This window comes from Barbus barbus (assembly GCF_936440315.1).
Source record: "Barbus barbus genome assembly, chromosome: 25".
Classification (NCBI taxonomy): domain Eukaryota; kingdom Metazoa; phylum Chordata; class Actinopteri; order Cypriniformes; family Cyprinidae; genus Barbus; species Barbus barbus.
The window spans coordinates 13920746-13942701 of NC_136753.1; the positions used below are offsets into that span (position 1 = coordinate 13920746).

General features: G+C 36.2%; 2 protein-coding genes across 9 annotated transcripts in view; one reads left to right on the forward strand and one right to left on the reverse strand.

Moving 5' to 3' along the window:
• Window positions 1-2589: 2589 nt before the first annotated feature.
• Window positions 2590-11006, forward strand: LOC306844679 (kynurenine--oxoglutarate transaminase 3-like). 7 transcript variants are annotated; one of them, XM_079376986.1, is made up of 14 exons: window positions 2945-2985; window positions 3915-3969; window positions 4042-4106; window positions 4188-4332; window positions 4410-4559; window positions 4666-4752; window positions 4838-4966; window positions 5037-5157; window positions 5256-5332; window positions 7584-7673; window positions 7758-7944; window positions 8030-8103; window positions 10367-10453; window positions 10648-11006. In XM_079376986.1, exons 3-14 carry the CDS (start codon window positions 4048-4050, stop codon window positions 10702-10704), a joined length of 1263 nt encoding a protein of 420 aa, XP_079233112.1. In that variant the 5' UTR covers window positions 2945-2985; window positions 3915-3969; window positions 4042-4047; the 3' UTR covers window positions 10705-11006. The 7 variants fall into 7 exon arrangements, with proteins under 7 accessions (XP_079233110.1, XP_079233113.1, XP_079233112.1 ...); XM_079376984.1 differs by lacking the exon at window positions 3915-3969 and having other exon boundaries at window positions 2590-2985; XM_079376985.1 differs by lacking the exons at window positions 2945-2985; window positions 3915-3969 and adding an exon at window positions 3791-3853.
• Window positions 11007-13617: 2611 nt separating this feature from the next.
• Window positions 13618-21956, reverse strand: part of LOC306845162 (serine/threonine-protein kinase N2) — a 37170-nt gene continuing 28831 nt past the window's right edge. The window contains exons 9-22 of one of the 2 annotated variants that reach the window (XM_079377798.1): window positions 21646-21789; window positions 21469-21544; window positions 20380-20545; window positions 19968-20088; window positions 18681-18802; window positions 18493-18568; window positions 18218-18309; window positions 17206-17382; window positions 17041-17103; window positions 16878-16954; window positions 16633-16775; window positions 15234-15341; window positions 14956-15036; window positions 13618-14858 (exon numbers count right to left, since the gene is read on the reverse strand). In XM_079377798.1, coding sequence (XP_079233924.1) covers window positions 14655-14858; window positions 14956-15036; window positions 15234-15341; window positions 16633-16775; window positions 16878-16954; window positions 17041-17103; window positions 17206-17382; window positions 18218-18309; window positions 18493-18568; window positions 18681-18802; window positions 19968-20088; window positions 20380-20545; window positions 21469-21544; window positions 21646-21789 — 1650 coding nt within the window. In that variant the 3' untranslated portion in view covers window positions 13618-14654. Of the gene's footprint in view, window positions 14859-14955; window positions 15037-15233; window positions 15342-16632; window positions 16776-16877; window positions 16955-17040; window positions 17104-17205; window positions 17383-18217; window positions 18310-18492; window positions 18569-18680; window positions 18803-19961; window positions 20089-20379; window positions 20546-21468; window positions 21545-21645; window positions 21790-21956 lie in introns of both variants that reach the window. The other variant, XM_079377797.1, reaches the window with a different exon arrangement.

The following is a 21956-nucleotide window of genomic DNA, read 5'->3' on the forward strand; positions in this document are numbered from 1 at the left end:
GATGTATTTGGTGTAGTTGCCACTGATAAGATGTTTCCAGAAATGTAGAGGTCTCAAAGGTTTTTCAGACTAGGATTAATTTTAGGATCTTGTTCAATTCTGTAAAAAAAAAAAAAAAAAAAAAAAAACCTTGGACAAGGCCATCTGGTCTGCAGGTGAAGGTAGTCTTTGATTTGACCTTGTTATGCAAGTTTCTGAGGTATAGGCTGGGATATGGAATCTATCATTTTAAGTCTTCTAGTTCCCTTAAAAAAAAAAAGCATTTTTGAACATAAGGTGGATGTCTACTTGACCCTTAGAATTTCATACCTTCTGAATTAACTTCCCCAGAGGCTTAAGCTCAGAGGCTTTTTTTTTTTTTTTTTTTAATTGATCCATAACAGGAACACTGAAAATCTCTTTGCCTCCCCAGGAACAGTAGATGATGTACTTGTCCAGTTGATGAAATATGAAAGCAAAGTCATTCTTGACATCAGCAGTACCACTCTACTCCCATACCACATTAGGTCAAAGGATCCTGCCTATGAGTTTCTAAACATCCACAAGAAACTATAAATGCTATCTGTGCATCCTATCTCCTGTCCAGAACACCCTGCAGCTCAACTGAATTTCTTTTGTGTCCTCACTTTGAACAACTGGGTTTAAGCCCCTGACAATGCTCCTGTAGTCCATGGTGAGCCACAGCACTTGTGTAAAATGGAAATAATTCGTCCAGAGGTGTATTAGAGCTTGGGTAACTAAGCCAAAACTGGCCACCTTTATAATGCTTATGGCAGCAGCATCAGGAAGATGTATTCATAGGTAGGTCAGTCAATGCTTGTGACGTAAATATGCTGTTTAAGAACAGGCATCTTGTATATTGTTATATAAAGTGTTCCTCTAAACATACTGTAAATGTATTAATTTAAAAGTGATGAAAAGAAGACATCTCACCAGGGCTAAAGAACATACTAAACATATTGACTTAAACTCCCCTGTTCTAGCAGCATGCTAGCGTTTCAAATAAACATAATTGCTGCTCATTTCAATGAACAAATTGCAAATGGTTGAAGTGTTTTGTAAAGTTTTAATATTTTACAATACAAAGTATTTTTGAACATGTTTTGTGCTAATAGTATGTATTAGGTATTTAGGGCTTACCCATTTACCTCAAAGGATGGTAAAAATATTCAAATGTGTTTAAAAAAACAGATATTTTGAATTTACTTTAAATAAATGTATGCTCTTTTATACTTTACCCTACTATTATTGCACATATTGAAGAGAGAGAGAGAGAGAGAGAGAGCAAAGTTCCAAACTACTTGAAGGCATATGGAGAAAAAAAAAATATTGCCATAATATTAATAGTGTTTCAGGGACAAGCCTTTTTGAAGGTCAAATTTACTGGTTTATGGTGATCTTTTTACAACCGTGTTCACAACGTCCTATGAAACAACATTAACAAAACAAAATTATTACATGACAATGTGCAATAGCATCGCTTGTGTTATTTCTTCTATTATTTGATTTATCATGGGTTTATAAGAACAACACCACATGGGAAAACCCCCCAAAAACTCAAGGCGCTCTAGTGTGTTCTGTAAGTGATCTCTATTCAATTTTTTACTGAAACTATTCAGTGCTGATTGGAGGCCAATTAAATATTAAATGCCTAAGAGAAAAATTAAAATACAGGCAATATGAATTCCCCTTCATTTAGAATAATTTGCCCCAAAAGGCACACATACTGAGATCATCTATTATTTAATGTCAGAGTTTTATGGACCCCTGGGGGACTGTGAAGGTATTGCATAGGGAGAAGATACAATATGTAGCCTATAGAGTTGTATTTTTAAATGTCTATGATATTTTTCTCTATTTGAATGACTAATGAATTAATAAGAATGATGTATTGTTAGTTTTTTTATTTTCTAAGTGATGATCACTGAGTCTATAAAATATTAAAAACCCTGATTTATTGAAGCCATAAATTAAAGAATATGAACAATTATCTAAGCTAAATTTAATTAAAGCTAAAGTCAAATATAAATTTATAGATTCAAATAAGAACAAAATTGTTTAAAATGGTGTTAGAAAGATTAGAAATCCAGACTTCGGATGGACTAGACTGCTAAAATAGCAAGCTTTTGAGATTCTATTCACAGCCAGTTTATTAATAGAATCTCCAGCACATGCTGTCCCTAGCAGTTGCTGGGAAGTTTATTTCAAAATTAGAAATGTCAAGGATTTGAAAGGATATTATTCAAACACTGTGAAGACATAGGCTATTATTTTCAATTCTTCTACTTGGTTAGCAGGATTAGCATTTACTTCAGTGAACCTGTAAATAATACTTGCATGACATGAAACTATATTAAAAGTCTAAGAAGCAAAATATTCACTGTCTTGAGATGATCAAAACGAAAACTTTTGTTCCGAAAATCTTGGGATCTTAAATCTTGAGGTGTTAATTATATATGAACTATTATTATATATTAAGCTATTATTCATCACGTATCTGTGATTACAGCGCCATCTGCTGTGTTAAAATTCTTGTCGACAAATGTTCAAATTTAGAAAGCTTATAGAGACGCCCAAACCAGGACCTTTGATTTGGCTGACACTGCAACATGGGTGGGGGGAAAGCCATTGAAACATAGCTTCATATCATATTTATATATTTTTTTTCTTTCTTCCTTTTTTCTTTTACTTTTTGCATTCAAATGAAAAAAAAACGCGATTTTGATTAAAAAAAAAAAAAAAACTTAATTTAAAAAAATTATAAAAATTATTTTTTGGCCGTTCGTATGAACTTTATGTTGACATTAGACAATTGGTAACATATGCAAGAAGTAATATATTGTCTAAAATAGAAGCGGGTTCTTGGCCTCTGTGAATGATTCATTTAACTCAAACTACAGACATAAAACTCCTCCTCGAGGCACATTTTTTCCTGCAGGATCTTTCAATAGAGGTGCAATCAAATTAAGCGAGACCATTACAAACGTGAGTAAAACTGCTACTGTCAGAAAGGGTATTTTTAGTTCATTTGATTAATAAATGTAAATAAAGCCGCCTGTTTTACGCCTCTGCTGAACCCTTTGTTTTGTCGTTCAATGTGGTTCATTGTTTCGATGATGAAAGGTAAAGCTTCTTTCTTTTTATACTTAGAGCTTCAGATAGATAGGTAATCTACTAATAATTTTTTTGAGCATGTTTTAATTTTTTTTCCTGACCTGTTTGTCGCGAAGGCCAGAAATGACAAATTCGACTACCTCTAGCCTAATACCAATATCTAATTCACGAATGAATCATTTTTGAGTTGGATCTCTGAAGTAGTTCAGGAAAGCAGTCTGAACGATTCGTTCAGTATCGGCCTTGAACGGTGCGAAGCAGTTTATCAAGAGAAAAAAGTATATATTTTAATACAAATAAATATCATAAAGTAAACATATTGCAAAAGAAATCTTATAAAAGAGTTACTGAAATTCAGTAACTGAATCGTTTTTGAAGTTATTTGAAATTAAGAAGAACTGATTCGTGCAAATGAGTCACTGCGAAGAAGATAACTTAGTTCATAAATATATAAACAGCTTTTGCGGACTTCGGTATCTTCCTTCAAAAGTTGCGGAAGAGCAAAGTCATCACGTAACTTAATTATTATCGACGAACCTCACCATAGCAGGACAAATCACTTCCAAAACACAGACTATTCAACAGAGTCTTGTATCGACTCAAACTGATTGGTCCGTTTTAGAAGGCGTAGGACGTTTGCGTCAGGCCGAATCTGCTCCCTTCAAACACAAGATACCTTTACTGTACTGCAACCAATGAACTGAAAGGAGTCTTATATCTGTGACTGCAATGTTTTGAAGTGAGCAATGAATATTTGATACGCCAGATATGAATCCTATTCATCTACTTCGTGTTTTCAGATCTGCTCCACGCATATTACAGACCAATAGATTTAGAAATTTCACATCCTGCCAAGTGAGTGCAAGTTTTACCGAGTTAAAATTTTCTCTTTGACATTCCTTTATTTTGTTATTTAACTTTTTTTAGTACAAGATGGCATCCATAAAACATAAGAATACGAAAAGGATAGAAGGTCTGGACAAGAATGTATGGTAAGAATAGAGATTTACTTACACTTTCTCACTGACATGTGTTAAATAGGCCTATTCCTAACAGTGTCTGTTGTGTTTTAGGGTGGCCTTCACATCAGTGGCAGCAGACCCTTCCATTGTCAATCTTGGACAGGGTTACCCAGACATTCCTCCTCCTTCGTATGTGAAAGAGGGTCTCGCTCAGGCTGCAATGGTGGACCGGCTGAATCAGTACACGCGTGGCTTTGTATGTTCTGTACACACTTTATGACTGTCCTGTATTATGTTGAAAAATCACTCAAATAGCTACATTTCTCTTTTCAGGGCCACCCGACACTGGTTAAAGCACTGTCAAAAGTATATGGAAAGGTCTATGACCGTCAGCTCGATCCGTTTAAAGAGATACTGGTTACAGTAGGTGGATATGGATCTTTGTTCAGCACTATGCAGGCTCTGGTTGAGGAGGGAGATGAGGTAAAGCATATTTAGCACTTGTAAGTAGTACTTTCAAAATATAAATCCACTAGATTATGACTTATGCATTCTCTCTGCTCTTTTTTCCCTCCGTTTTTCAATTCAGGTTATTATTATAGAACCTTTTTTTGACTGCTATGTTCCTATGGTGAAAATGGCTGGGGGGAAACCGGTTTTAATACCTTTGCGATTGGTAGGTTAGCAGGATGAATATTGCTTGCTGTAGTGTTTACTGTATTTTTTCATGAAACATAACACTTGTTTGACCTGTTCTGCAGAAGTCATCATCAGCAGCAACCGGTGTAAGCAGTGCTGACTGGGTTCTGGACGAGGAAGAACTTGCTAGTAAATTCAACTCCAAGACCAAGGCTATCATAATCAACACTCCTAATAACCCTATTGGAAAAGTAAGGTCACATATATTGTATTTAGATCCCAAATGCATTATAATATTCTAAAGCTCTCTTCCACTTCCAGATATTCAGTAGGAGTGAGTTGCAAACTATTGCAGATCTCTGCATCAAACATGACACCTTATGCTTCAGTGATGAGGTATATGAATGGCTCGTATATAAAGGCCATGAGCATGTAAAGATAGGTATGTGATAATTCTCCAGTGGAGCACCTTATCTTTTCATGTCAGTGGATTACAATAGTATAAAGATGTGCTGATTCTGCTGTATTCTTTCTTAACAGCAACCCTCCCTGGAATGTGGGACAGAACCATCACTATTGGCAGTGCAGGAAAAACATTCAGCGTCACTGGATGGAAGGTATTTGACTGTTATTGTCTTCATTGTTTATATTTATAATAGTAAATCATACAAAAATGAAAGTTATGTTATTATTTACTCACCGTCCTGTCAATTCAAACCATCCTGCTGTTATTTTTCTCTGCCGAATAATGATTTTTAAGATTTTAAAGACTCCCAACAAGGAACAAAAATCCATAAAAGCAACATTATGTTGATAAGAGCTATGAAATCTTATTCAAACTTCAGATTAAGAAATTATGCACCATGGCAAGTTTGGTGCCAGATCACCATAGAGTGCAACAGTCAAGTTCCAAAATTCCATTGATTTTCTCCATAGAGGAATTGATTTTTAAGGATAACTCATAAACCTTTAAAACAGACCTACTATTTTTTTAAGCACATAATTTCATTTCATTTTGTTGTCTAAATGCAGAGTTTGCTTTTGAAATGCTTTTGAAAACTTGCATTAGCTGAAATTCAATCGGAGTTTCGAAACAAATTGCATCAAAAGAATTCCTGGTGTCCACTTGCCTACCCACTCCCATGAAGCACTTTTAAACACGTAATAGAGTCAAACTCCCTACGTTCTTAAAGTACTTAAATATTTTTATTTATCCATTGTTTGCTTCCTGCAATTATAGTTTTTTACCCTGTCCAAATACCCACACTTGTGGGCTTGGTCGCTTGAGAGCACATGCATGCGACAGGAAGTAAGTGCGCAAGACTGTCCCAGGTTTTAAAAAACGCCAAAGCGCAGTGCCCTTAACGCACACTAAATTCACTCTATCTTCAATACTGCTCCGGAGTGATATTCAAGGCTTAGTGTAATTGTATCCCATCATGCATCATGTTTTGGAATAAATCGTAAAACTTTTTCCTGGATCTCGCGAAAGGTCACTGAAACCTTTCCAATTTAAGTTAAATATTAATAATAATTAGATATTACAAATAATTTGGTTGTAAAACAATGTGTTGCATATATTATTGGTGCAAAGATAAGTTTATTTATTTTGTACAACATTTACAAATTCTTTTTATCACTTAATTAGAAGCACCACAATTACAATTGTTTTTATTTTAATTTAATTTTAAATTTAAGTATTGAAACAAAAAAATACATCTCTATAAACACTTGCATTTTTACAACACTGTAAGTGTGTCCCATGAGGTAATGAAAAGTTCTACACACAGTTGTGGTCTTCATGCTCGCTTGAACACTTGGGACAAATACAGGAAATATGTCATATAAGTGGTCAAGTTCAACGGCCAAAAGTGTGGGTATTTGGACAGGGCACTAATTAAAGCCAATTAAAGGTGCTGTATGTAAATGTTTGACTCTACTAAAGCAAAAAAATACCATAATATGTTTGCAGATATTTAAGAAACATGCTAAGTTAACATATATTTGTTTATCTGAAAAACAATGCTACAGTCAGTTATTCTCCTTTGAAAATGTGCATTCCGGGCCAGAATGTCAGTCTCTGTTTTGGTTTGTGAAACCCGCCCACTGCCAGTTTACCCAATTGTATTCCGGCACCCCGGGTTGCCACTTGGCGGAAAACACAGCGTATTTCATGTCATTCATTGTCATGTTCCCTTGTTCCTGTTGGTGTCGTTAATATGGCAACCTGCATGTGCGTCCAGTCTGAGGAGGAGGGGCCGGGTGAAAAAAAACCCACTCCAATATTTTAAATTTGTCCTGCAATACCAAGTTCAACCATGTCAATCCTACATACAGCACCTTTAAGTGTTTAAGTAATTTGAGCCATTGAAATCAAAGATTGTAATATTGTATTGCAACTCTTTATTGAAGACATTTTAAAAGTCCTTATGGGAAAATGAATGGGACAAATACTTCTGGAACCAAGGCTGCTACACTATATTGGTTTTTGGGCAAGCAATGGCGAAGATTTATTATAATTACTATAATTAACAACCTAAATATTTCTCTGTTTAAAGCCTCTTATAAGCCACTGTATGGCTTATTAAGACTCATAGTCCACAAATTATATGAACCGCTTTTATGTTTCTTTGCGGTTCTTTTGAAGCTTGATATTGTAAATCATTGCATTTTTAGGTTGATCTTGACACATCATCATTGTATGGTAGAGAGATGCTTTAAGATTCTTAAAACATTCTCCTTTTGTATTTCATGAAAAAAAAGAAATAGCAAACAGGTTTGGAATTAAATGGTGATAAACAAATAATTCCAACATTTTCAAAATCAAATGTTATTTCTTTTTTTTTTTTTTTTTTTTTTTTTTTGCAGCTGGGCTGGTCAATCGGGCCTGAACACTTGATCAAACACCTCCAGACTGTTATGCAGAACAGTCTCTATACATGTCCGACCCCATTACAGGCACGTTTTGTCTGTTATTATATAGCTGTACACAATGCACTGTTCTAGACGACGTGTTGCTGACACAGTTGTACTGCACTGTAGGATGCTGTTGGCCAGGGCCTTCTTCGGGACTTTGAGCTGATGGGTAAACCCGACTGCTACTTTACCTCTCTGGCAGTAGAGCTGCAAGGGAAAAGAGACCGCATGGCAGCCATGTTGAGACAGACTGGCATGACTCCAGTGGTCCCGGAGGGAGGATACTTCATGATAGTGGATGTCACAGCACTCCGTAAGTGGCTTGAAGTGACGTTTGTTAAATATATCCGTTTCAATAAATCTGATTAGTGTTGTTCTGTCTTATCTGTTGAATATAGATCAGGACTTGTCACATATGGGAGATGATGAACCATATGACTACAAGTTTGTAAAATGGATGATAAAGGAGAAGGTATTCTGTTTTGTGATTTTAGGAATAAATAAGACAAAGCACAGTAAAACGTACAGAATTGTCTTCAAAATTGTGTGTATATATATATATATATATATATATATATATATGTATATAAAATAAATATATATATACACACACACACACACACTCCCCTCCAAAGGTATTGGGACAGTGATGCCAATTCCATTATTTTTGCTGTAGACTGAAAACATTTGGGTTTGACATCAAAAGATAAATATCAGACGAGATTTACATGCCGGCTTTTATTTCCAGGTATTTACATCTGGATCTGACACACAACTTAGAAGATATCACCTTTTGTTTGAACCCACCCATTTGTCATGTGAGCAAAAGTATTGGAACAGATAGAATTATAGATTAAAGTGAAAGACTTAATATTTAGTTGCAAATCCTTTGCTTTCAATAACTGCATCAAGTCTGTGACCCACTGACATCACCAAACTTTTGCATTCTTCTTTTGTGATGCTTTCAGCGCAGCCTCTTTCAGTTGTTGTTTGTTTTGGGGGGTTACCTCCTTCAGTCTCCTCTTCAGCAGGTAAAAGTCTGGAGATTGACTTGGCCAGTCTAAAACCTTCCACTTCTTGCCCTGATGAACTCAGGGGCAACACTGATGTGTTTTGGATCTCCCAATAAGTTTGGTTGCATCTTTCTTTAAATTGGCAGACAAAATGTTTCTGTAGACTTCTGAGTTCATTTTGCTGCTGCCATCATGTTACATCATCAATGAAGGTTAATGAGCCCGTCCCAGAAGAAGCCATGCAAGCCCAAGCCATGACATTACCTCCACTGTGTTTCACAAATGAGCTTGTATGTTTGGCATCATGAGCAGATCCTTTCTTTCTCCAAATTTTAGCCTTTCCGTCACTATGGTAAAGGTTAATCTTTGTCTCGTCAGTCCATAAAACTTTCATCTCTCATCTCTGTACTTTTTGGCAAATTCCAGCCTGGCCTTCCTATTCTTCTTGCTAATGAGTGATTTGCATCTTCTGGTGTATCCTCTGTACTTGTGATCATGAAGTCTTCTGCGAACAGTAGATTGTGATACCTTCACTCCTGCCCTCTGGAGGTTGTTGTTGATCTTACAGTTGTTTTAGGGTCTTTTCTGACAGCTCTCACAATGTTTCTGTCATCAACTGCAGTTGTTTTCCTTGGTCTACATGTTTGATGTCTGTTACTTAGTACACGAGTGGCTTCTTTCTTCTTCAGGGCATTCCAAATGGTGGAAATGGCTATGGCCAATGTGTGTGCAATGGCTCTGATTGATTTTCCTCCTTCTCTCAGCTTCACAATTGCTTGTTTTTCACCCATAGACAGCTCTCTGGTTTTCATGTTGCAAAACCCAAATCTGAAACTGTGCGTAGACATTCAGTGCTAATTATTGTTTGAATAATCACTGTGATAGGACACACCTGGGCAACAAAATACACCTGTTAGTCACATGTTCCAATGCTTTTGCTCACATGAAAAATGGGTGGGTTCAAACAAAAGGTGATATCTTCTAAGTTGTGTGTCAGATCCAGATGTAAATACCTGGAAATATAAGCCGGCATGCAAATCTCGTCTGATATTCATCTTTTGATGTCAAACCCAAATGTTTTCATTCTACAGCAAAAATAAAGGAATTGGCCTTACTGTTGCAATACGTTTGGAGGGGAGTGTGTGTGTGTGTGTGTGTGTGTGTATATATATCTCCCTTCCTGTTTTTTTTTATTTTTTTGCATATTTGCCACATTTAAAAGATTCAGATCATCAAACAAGTTTTAATATTATACAAACGTAACGCAAGTAAATACAAAATGCAGTTTTTAAATGATGATTTCATTTATTAAAGGGAAAAAGCTGTCCAAACCTACCTGGCCGTACGTGAAAAAATAATTGCCCCGATTAAATCCGATTGAGTTACTGTGGCATGACCTTAAACAGTTAATTAATGCTTAAACCCTCCAGTGTGGCAGAATTAAAACAATTCTGCAAAGAAGACTGGGACAAAATTCCTCCACAGCGATGTGAAAGACTCATTGCCAGTTATAGCAAACGCTTAATTGCAGTTGTTGCACAACCAGTTATTAGAATTAGGGGGCAATTACTTTTTCATGTAGGGCCAGGCAGGTTTGGACAGCTTTTTTCCCTTAATAAATGAAATCATATATATATATATATATATATATATATATATATATATATATGTGTGTATGTGTATGTGTTTGTTTGTTTGTTTACTATGATTATTTTTTTTAAGAAACTGGCTGCGATTCCTGTAACAGCTTTTGTGGGGGAAGATTCAGTAAAGCAGTTTGAGAAATACATTCGTTTGTGCTTTATCAAGGTAAGGAGTGGGTTAACTTTAGGTTTTTGCAGGAAATACAAAAGATTATTCAGCTATCTAAAGACAGCATAGCTAAATATTTTGCCATCTTTCCTTTCTGAAACTGTCTGAATGTTTCAGCAATAATTTTAAAATAACAACTGACATCAAATGCCTTACTAGTGCTGATGGTATTTAATGTTTTTTTACTACAGCAAGAAAGCACCTTGGATGCAGCAGAGGCCATTCTGAAGAGCTGGAACAAAGGCTGATAATGCAGTAATACATGTGCAGTACTGGTCAGATAAAATATTTAACTTAAATTTGATATTGTTGCATCCTCTTACAATAACCTAAACTGCAGCTGAAGTGTTTTTAGAGCTTGTATTTAAAGTTTGCAGGATCAGTCATCAGTCAACAAAACTGCTGGGATTATGAATTATATGTTCATTTTTAAATTAATATTTTGTCACCGGCTACTAGTTGTATTAAATTTACTGAATTTAATGCTTGTATAAATACAAAATAAATCAAATGTGGGGAAGTCACCATGTTTGTCTGGCTTTTTAAAGGTACCTTGTCTACTCTTGTGTACTCTATCAAAAATAATTTCTGAAGCATACTTGAAGACTGGAGTAATATGGCTGCTGAAAATTCATCACGTCTAAATTACGCCTTCAAATATATTAAAATAGAAAATTGATATTCTAAATTGTAATAGTTCACAGTATTACTATTTTTAGCCTAGGTGAACATAATAAACTCTTCAAAAAAGCAAAAAAATCATATCAACCCCAAACTTTAAATAATAATAGTGTAAATAAAAATGTGTAAAAGGTGCTTTTAGGTCAGGCCCTGGATGATTGAAACAGCATGTTAAATGCAGCACATTGTAGTATTTGGTTTGGCTGCAATTCTGAGGTCATTTTCAAACACTGACCACTCATACAGAAGTGTGAAATTATTAAGTCCAGTGTTTTTCTTTGAATTGATTTGCAAAGTTTACAGTAAATAATATTTACACAGTGTACAGCTCAAAGCTAAGGTGCAGCAGCATGTTGTGGATGACACAGGACTGAGTCTGACCTTCACTTTTCTTTGTAAATTTCTGTGAATAAACAAACTGAGCTAAAATTAAATTAAAATATTACGAAAACACACACACACACGTTAATAGAACCAGTAGGTTTTTTTTTCACAAGACAATATCATTTGTCAACCTTAAGATGGCATCATTCAACCTGAAAATATTCAGTATAGAACCTAAAATTAAATTAATTATATGCCTATTTTACTGGTCAGTAAATTTGAATTTAACCTCTTGTACTTTTTCTGTTAACAGCAAATGCCCATTTAGTCAAATGCAAAGAGTTAAGCAGTGTGTGCTCACTAATAATTTAGGTGAATATATTTATCACAATAAGGAGCAAATACAAAAGGATCTGGAGTATTTATACAAAAACTTGTCTTGAAATAGATGGGATCCACAGGACTGTTCTAAAAGACGGGTAAATTGCCTGAATTATTTTTCTCCAATTTAAAGTCTTTTATCAGTGACACCCAAATCCCCTCCTATATTTGTTCACTTCCTTTCTGCAGATAAAAGTTACTCTGAAGCACCAGCAAAGTGAAGGGCGGAGCCTCTCCAACCTATTTCCCAGCTTCCCTTTCCTCTTCCTGTCTGTAAATCTGTCCCATGTCCTAACTATCCCCTGGAGAGCATGTACCCTACAATTTTTATGACATTGTCCAAATAACGTCTGGTCAGATTTACACTGTAGTTCAAAAGTCTAGATTAAAAGTCTGGTTTAATCTAATATAAAAACAGGAAACAAAGTTTAAAGCGGTCATTGCATGCCTTTTTATTATTGTAAAAGATTTCTTATGACACAAAAAATAAATACTTAAGAATTTTCAATGTCACTAATCAAATAAGTACATTTTGACATTTACCATGCGAGCTGTTTTGTGCAAATGGTCAGACCTTCTAGCTTCCGCTGAAGGAAAAGATGTTCTTTGGGACGTTCTCAAATCATGCTTGATAATGCATACTGTTTCACAAACCATTTTTCAACAAATAATTGGTTTCCTTTAAGAACAGCACAGTGGGAGTATTTCACGTTTATGATACTGTGCGGAGGAGGCTGTTCAAACACATAACCTTAATCTTGAACACAGAGAGTAGGGAGTTATGAAAGTTCACGGAGTGGATGAAGTAAAACTAATTGCTTTCCATGGGAAACCCGTATTACTCATGTAGTGACTCTACACACACACCCATACAGGACCAGTTAGACCCGCAGAGCGAGAACTTTTCTTCTCCCCCGTCAGTCAAGTTGAGGTGACTCAAACATCAAAACTGCTTTTTTTTTTTTCACTGAGAATTTATCAAACGCCACCCATAGAAGGAAACGGCAAAATTGGCTTATTAGTAAACTCTCTAGACCGGTTTTCATCTGCCAGAGATACAAAAAGACTGTTAAAGCGAGTACGAAAACTTGACCGTCGGGTTTGACCAGACAGGTGCATCAGTCATCTTCCACCTGTAGTAAGATTTACATAACATATTCGCCCACTAGTAAATCCATCTTATGTCTTAACAGAGAGCCCACTAACACGTTTAATTGTGCAGTTATATTCGCGCAAAAGGCGTAACCAAATAGCCTATACGAACAGTCAAATACACGTTTTTCGGTATGGCACGCCAATAATGTCAGAATTATGGCAAAGATGAATCGGGGTTGCGTCCAAAACGCTGTATTTGGCAGCTTTTTAAGTGGATTTAGTGACGTCAAACATCCATTTAGCGTCTGACAATTTTTATTTCTACTCTAGTATAACTTAAAAGTGCATGTAAACGTACTTGGTTGATAATAGGGGTGTCTTCATTAGTTTGCTTGGAGCACATTCTTCTTTGAAGCTCTTACCAAGAGGAATAGACAGAAACCAGGTGTTAGTTGGTGTACAGAATGTTATTTGAGGAAGGTTTAGTGATACACTTGAGTGGAATTGTTGGCAGGAGTCCATCATAAGCTTGCTCAGAGAGGGGTGAGTTCACTGTAGGAACAAATGTGTCGAACAAGTAGGAATGGTGATCACAGACTTATGAAACCATTTCTATTAAAGGTGGTTTAATGTTGACATACAACCAAAAATTGTGAGAAATCGTTGCAAAATTACAAAGATCTGAAACAAGCTACAAATATTCTTTAAAAAAAATGTAAACTAATAAAACATACAGCCAGTTTGGCATGACCACATGCCAAAAATATAAATTTTTTTGCGTTTTCATGAATATACATTTTTACATTCCATATGAAAAGTTCAGAATTGCTCTCAACTTTGAGCTGCCCTCTCCAAAATGATAATCTTACAATTCATATATATATATATATATATATATATATATATATATATATGTTTACAACCCATTGTCATAACATACAGCAGATCCAAATGGCTAATATTCTAAAAATACAGTATAAAACTATAACTTACATTTCTTTTGATTAGAGTACAAGGATACTTTTATAGAAATTAAAAGAAATTCTCAAAAGATCAATTAAATTGGAGCTTTCTCTCATTTTGCCTTGATAAAATTCATGTTCAGTTATCCGTGCTCTTGGCCAAGGTCTTTTTTTATTCCAATAAAATGGGTAGAAGAACATTTGGCAGGAACGCTTTGGTAGGTTTTCTGTACCTCATAGTTATTGTTTGGAAGCCCTGTAAAGAATTTAAGGCATTCAAGGGAATACAAGAAAATAAATAATTCAAGAAAACTCTCTTTGAGCTTGCTCGTCTTGTAAGATGCTCCTATTATGGAGTGAAGAATTTGAAATTTGATGTCTTGGCCAGGTTCAGTTCTTCAGTTGCGTGTTGAAATTCCCAAAATCTGAAGACAGTAGGCACATTTCAGCTTTTAAAAGCAGAGAAAATGTGTGGAAAATGGAGAGGAAAGCTGCAGTTGATCCTGTTGATTCCTCACAAGTTTGGTCACCAATCAGCGTCCCAGTGCTCTGACAATTAAAAAGATGCCACATTGGGCTACCAAGACTCAACCACTTCATTCTTGATTCTTAAAACAGGTTATTGCCAATCCTTTAAATGGCACAATAAGAGCATAGAGGGAAATCAGTTTCTTTTCCAATGTGTCCTACAGAGAGGGAGTTGTTCGATTGGTTCAGTGTTGAGCATGTGTGAACAGGGTTTATGAGGATATGGGTTAACACCAGTCAGCGATGTAGTCAAAGTCTGCAAACATCTCCTGTTCGCTGACTGTCAGAAACCTTGGCTCACGAGGTGGAGTCAATATCGGTGCCTCCGAGGTGAATTCATCGTCAAAGTTACTAACATCTTCACGGTCTTTGATGGTCGGCACAAATGGGGGGCGGATCTTCTTTGCCAGCAGTGCAGGCCAGTCCATATTCTGAGGAAGAATAAACAAATGTGTGGTAAGGAGATTTTCAGTGACATCTGAAAAAAAAAAAAAAAAAAAAAAAAAAAAGGTTAAACAGATGGCCTACTCTGAAAAACGGATGCCTCTTCACTTCCTCCGCATCTCGTTCCCCTGCACCAAGGCGCCGGTCTGGATTTCTCCTTAACAACTGGATAAGGAAGAGAATGTTTAAAGCTTATGAACAGTTTGCTGGTAAATTAATTTGAGAATATAAAAGTGTCATTACAAACAAGAACAGTCTTTTCTAATAAAGCTGTGTTGTGATTTTAAGGATTGCCGTAAACAATAAAATGAGCTGTAGTCTAGGAAAATTGTTTAAACATAGCAGGACACATCCAAACATACCCTTCTCATTATGGAAATGGCTTCTGTGGAGAGGAACCTTGGATAGCGAACTTCATCATTAACAATACTGTCAAACACCTCCTCTTCATCATCACCAGGGAACGGGGACTGTAATTAAAATAATTTTAATATTTCACATAATAAAGTATTGAAAATAAATAAAAGTGCCTTTGTATTATTTCCATATCAATGAACATGAGCCTATCGGCACTAGATCAACTGCAATAATAAATTACTTAAATACTAATTATAATAAATGTTAATTATTGTAGTCAACTAAATTATGTAATTATGTAAATTGTCAATTTAGGACTGAAGTATCAAGTTCATGTTTTTTTTTTTTTAGTTTGCAACCAAGCAAACACACCTAACAAAACCACTGAGAATGAATGCATGGGAAGCAGTCTTACTTTAAAAAGAACCAACAAAATAGCAACAGAATGCAGTAAACTTGAGAGACTCTGAACTGCTTGACACACTGTATTAAAAACATGGTGCTCATAGAGAGACGCTGAAAAACAGTGAGATGTCAAATAGCACAGATGGAATGTCTGAAGTTCTGTTTGAATGGTCCATTGGTCTACATCAGGCAGGTTGACAAACTCTGTTGGATGGATTGCTGTGGACTGTAAACCAGTGAAATACTAAAGACCCTGATATACTTCAAACGAAATCGAAGAACGAACTGATGTGACGTAATTTCGAACAAAATCCGGCCAAAATGAAGTTTGTTTTGTGAGTTCGAAACGGCTTCAAAACACCTTTATACTACCATTAGTCTGTGACGATTACGACATAGGAGGTGTGTGCTGAGGCTCCGCCTTCTTTCACGCAGAACTCTCCACTGGGTTCATTTAGTCTCTTGACTCCTTGGAGGTGAAAATAAAAGTTGTGCTTCTGATGAAATAAGACACTGACTGTTTTTCACGTTTAATACTGCTGATTGCTTTTAAGCAATATATTTAATAAAGTGCCATGTAAATACACATGACAACTTCACGAGTGCGCAAATTTGCAAAGCTCATACAAACATAACCATGTCGCTATGATTAGATGCTTTTTTTTTTTTTTTAAGAAATGCTTGCCGTTTTCTCCCTCTTTGTTGTGTTTATTTTGTTACCAAGAGGAAAGCGTGCAGCACATTTACATATTAATTCAAACGTTGCTTTGATCAGAGTGGGTGGCGTCGTGATGTTCGCTAACAGTATACCGCTGCTCATGTATTTCAAACTTTCGTTTTATCCCTAAATGATGAACAAACGGAACTTCGTTTTGAGTATACGGGTCCTTAACTGTTCTAAAGTGCCTGAGGTTCTAAAGTCAAGTTCAAGTTAACAACATTAACCGTACTCTTCATACATTTCTCTTTGCAGATCAAAGTAGTATCCATCCATCATACCTCTCCAACCAACATCTCAAAGATGAGAACTCCCAGACCCCACCAGTCCACTGCTCTTGTGTATGACGTCTCAGTTAAAACTTCCGGTGCTAAGAACTCAGGAGTGCCACAGAACGTACTAGTACGATCTTTAAAGCCCATTCCTACATGAAGGGAGATGGAATGAGTTACACTCACATTACTGACAAATAACACATAAATCACACAAACTTTAGTAACATTAGTAATACAAATACATTATCTACCTTCTTTGCAAAGACCAAAATCTGCAATCTTGACATATCCCTCAGTATCTAGCAAAAGGTTATCTAGCTTCAAATCCCTGCAGTAGAAAGTTCATGACAGTGACATGTGGTTCATAAAACGTTCATAAAGTCTTCTGTTTTTACATCCAGAACTGACGCTTACCTGTACACTATTTTATGGTCATGCAGGAATTGCAGCCCCAAGACAACACAAGCAGCATAAAAACTGAGGAAATAAAAACAAAAAAAGTTATTTCAGATGGAAATCCAACTTTTGGGAAACGATCATGTCAAAGTGACAGCAGCAATAGTAAATTCAGTCACTCACACAGAGCGCGGTTCAGAGAACACGTCTGCATGAATGTGCATCATCAGGTCTCCTCCTGCTGCGTACTCCATGACGAAACACACATGCTCCTTGGTCTGGAAACAAGCGAAGAGGTTCACCAGGAACGGATGCCGAACACTGTTCACTGCCTCAAAGATCCTCTTCTCACACATGAGGCTGTGGATAGATATTAATTAATGTAGGAGTAAAAAGGACAGTTGACACAAAACAAGGCCATTAATTTTTTCCTCCAACAATTCCGGCACAAATGTATATGAGATTATATTGCTATATTTAAGACTTTCTACTTCAACATATTGTCCTCCAGTGTGACAAATGCATTTTTAAAAGTAGAATCATTCCACTTTGTCTGTCAGCTATCATGGACACCTTAACTGCATGCATAGTAATTATAAGGGAATAAGCTAAACATTAGTGGTTTTAAGTGGAATGTTAATTACTCAAATGCACACAATGTTAAGAGTGGCTATTGGTCATGTATGTAGCATTACATGTGTATATACTGTAGATTATATAACAGTTTGTATTTATTTTATATATTATTTTTATTGTAGCCTAGAACTAGATTTAAAAAAAAAGTTACAGCAAGTTAGAGAGTTGCTAGCATGAGGACTAAATCTAAATTAAGTTCATAAAAAGTCAATTATTGCATAAATATTTATATGAATGCATATACATTTATAAAACACATTTTTACTATTTTGCATATTGTCAACTAAAATGTTATTTGAACAGCATTTTAGTCCAAATAAAATGGACTAAAATTAATAAATGTGACATGCTAAAATACTGACTAAAAAATATTTTAAATAAACACTATGCATGGTGGCTCCACCATGTCTAGAGTACAGCTTTGGCCTTAATAATAACAGGAAGTAAAACAGGAGCAGAACAGTCCCCACAGTATATGACAACCGATGCCTCTACAAATGCTTCCAAGCATCGTCATGAAGTTGTTCCTTTATTTTACTTAAACACACATAGCCTTTACCTGTCTACTTCATCCCTTGCAACAATGTCACCTTTCTTCAAAGCTTTAATGGCAAACATTTCCCCAGTGGTCTTGTACTCAGCAAGTAAAACCTGTTGAATAATTAAAGGGATGAGACAATGAAACTGTCTGCAGGAGCCACATCCCAAAGTGGGAGCATGCAGAGACAGTCTGCTAGTATTACATAAATGGTTCATATACTGTACATTCATGACACATTTGCACATTTTACAGAGCTTGCCTTAGTGTATATGTCAAAGCAAGTTTAAGTTTACCTTTCCGAAGTGGCCACGGCCCAGAACAGCTACACATTTGAAGTCTGTCAAACTGAATTGAACTTCCTCTTCTTCCCTAAAGGCATGACCACACACTTTTTGAGCATTTGACTACCGTTAACATATGCATGCTGTTTATATGTAGCCGTGATGTCAGTCATCCAAAAAAGGGGAAAAAACTATCGTACCTTATTTCAGTTTTTCGTTGAACTGCAGTCAGTTCCAGGCCAGGCTGCTCATTTTCAACTAGACTGTCATAATCTGGTTTAGCTACCGTGTTGTTCAGGAAGTCAAAGGTCGATAGGGCATCCTGTAGGCGAGAGGCATTTAAGAGTAATTTTGAAGTACTTCAAGAGAACGCCCCTTATTAATAACACTTGCCTTAAAGGGACAGTTCAGACAAAAAAAAAAAAAAAAAAAAAAAAAAAAACAGAGTCTGTCATTGTTTACTTGTCATCATTATATTCCAAACCCATATGACTAATTTTTCTCAAACACAGAAGGACATGAAAGGCAGGATGTGAATGGTGACCAGGGCAACTTTGCTGTAGCTCTGTAATCTTATTCATCCAGTTATATTATTGAATATGCCAGTGGTTCTCAAGCTATCTTTATTTACAGGCACTAGAAGTGTCCATAGACTGAAATAAGTAACTACAATTCCAGAGGTTTTAAGAGCTACAGGATCTTCAGTCATCCAATTATTTTTAACCAATGAATTTACATGACTTTTCCTGTCATCAGTGATACTGGATATATATTTTTTAAAAAGGATAAGGATTAAAAAAAAAAAAAAAATCTTTACTCACCATTTCTACCCAATAAAATATTTTAGAGATTAGCGTAACTGTAAAAAATATATTTGTTATAAAATGCCCACAGTGTTTTAAGATTTTAATCATTTCTATGTCTTCTTCAGGGCAAGAAATCCCATTACAGCAGAAATCACAGTTGTTGGTGCATTCAAATTTTAAATATCTGGATTTTAAGTTGTTTAGTTGCTTTTTTAAAGCTTGGTTTGATTTTTCAAATCATCTTTGGACTTTTGGTAAGATAGCACGAATATATGCGTGTTCAATTTGAACACATCACATTCACACATCATCTGTTAAAAGACAGAACCAACAACATCTGGCAGCAAACTTCATTTGAAAGAACTTGTCATGCCATATTTAATAAAATGTGAAGATGAATGAAGGTGGCCAAATCTCATTCACCTTCACGTATATTTAAATAACCTCCTGCCAAGATAATCAGTGAACAACAACTTAAATTACTTTATCACCCAAAGCTTTCCATCCCAATTCCATTTTCATCCCATCCTCTTTCATTGTATGGAAAAGAATGGCATCAACATTTTGCTCAACTGTTCCTTTTGCATTCCAACAGAAAAAAAAGAAGAAGTCAAATGGGTCTGGATCAGCACGAGTTCTTGCTGAACTATTCCTTTAAAACAACTGCTCCTGTACCTGCACCTCTTTTCCATCTGGGATCTTATCCGGTGATGCAGTTTCCTCTCTCTCAACTTCGATGGAGTGCCGTTTTGAGGGAGGGGTGGCTGGTTTGTCAAAGTCTAATTTGGTCACAGTGGGGTCGCTGAAGGAGAGAAGACAAATCAAAAGTTGACCACATGCCAGTTTCCATTTTAAACAGTCCAGCAGCTTTGTTTGGGGGTCTGGAGATTTACAGAAAAGCTACATTATGGAATGCATACACTGGGATATGGATCAGGAATGTTAAGTCATCTCATTATCTAAATAATAAGACAGATTAGTCATTGTTTATCAAAGACTGCAGAATAATTTGAGGGCTTTCTGCTACCAGATGCTCTTTTTAAGGAAATTAGTCTGGCTGGATGAGCTGGAATGCATTTGAACACATATGTACCTGGGTAAAGAGTGGGCATCTGGGTGGCCGATGGGTACCGTTTCAGGGCTCAATGCTGAGCCTAGATCAGCCACCTGAGGATTGATTGACGGAATGGCTCTTCTCATCAATCTGCCCCAGGTGGCGATGTTAATGTTCATCTGAGGGGCACGCAGGAATGTTTTACCTGAGAGGAACAAGGTTTATGTATGAGATGAAGAAAGCGGAAGCAAACATCTGAACAGCAGATAATATTAGTTCCAAAACCTAGTATGCCATTTATGTAGACACTTTTTTAATGTACTGTAGACATGCGATACCTTACTTTAGCAAAATTCTGAGACAACATAGCATTTATTCCTTCATGTACAATGCAATCCCAGAATGCTCTGTGACAAGCTCAATAAGAAAGCAAATCCTGAATGGCTAAATATGTGTTGTGAAAGCCTGTTCACACCAGGACAAATATTTTGTGTGAAAATGCAGTGTGATAAACATTTAAACTTGAATGACAGACTGTCTCGTCTCTGTACTCTTGTATTGTTCTTTGATAAGCACCACAGCAAACATCAAAAAATCTGAACAGCTGTTTGAAAACATGTAAACAGAAAGTTGCGCAGCGCTTTGTGTACTGTGTACTGCTACTGTCAGAAACTGAATTTACATGTTCATTCAGCCCTGTCTGTAGTTTTTAGGCATTAGTCTGAACAGACAAATCACATGCGAAAACCAGACCAAATTTAAATGCCAGATTCATATTGATGTAACCAGCCTTGAGATGGCCTTATAACAGCACTGTGCTGTTAGCTTAGCAAAATGCTAACGGAAACTTTTCACTCGACACACAGAGCACTATTTGTGGGACAATTTTGAAACAGAGCTTAAGTCTCTAAATGAGCTATTCACCTTCTTTGTCTATAAATGGTTCAAACGAGTTCAGACAAGAAGGTCAAAGTTCATTCTGACTTCACTGTGTACACACAGGCCCCACAGCAGTGCAATATTGAACCACAGTACTGTGTCAAAAGTAGGCTGCTTAATCTAATCTGTTTAGGTGAACATGTCAACCCTTCTCAACACTGAGGCATATTTGCCACTTCATAACCTTACCTTGCTGCTTGGAGAAGATTTTCTTTTGCCTTTGTAGTTTAGGTCGCCTCTCAATAACTGGGTTAAAAAACGTAACCTGTATCCAAAGAGGTAGAGAGAATATCAATATAAATGTCTCCGACAAGGCCATCAAATTTGTATATTGCATGCTATGCTTGATGAAAAAATTAAAAGTACCTCAGCAAACAGTGTTCCTTGCGGTTCCAGGTAAAGGCACATGCCATGACGCTGGTTGTCCAGGAAGTCTTCCAGCCGTAAAAACTTAACAGCACATAGTGAGCGCCAGTCTCTCCAGTACACAGCTATCTCCAGCTCACGAGACTACAGGTCAACCAAAAAAAACATGTAAAAAAATGTAATATTCTGTAAAGTTTCATTACGATATTGTATTGAGTGGTTTCCAGGGTTTACTATGTGAATGCTAGAAAGCTATGGGTAGTTGAATGGATGAATGAATGAGGAATTTATATAGCGCTTTGTGTATTGCT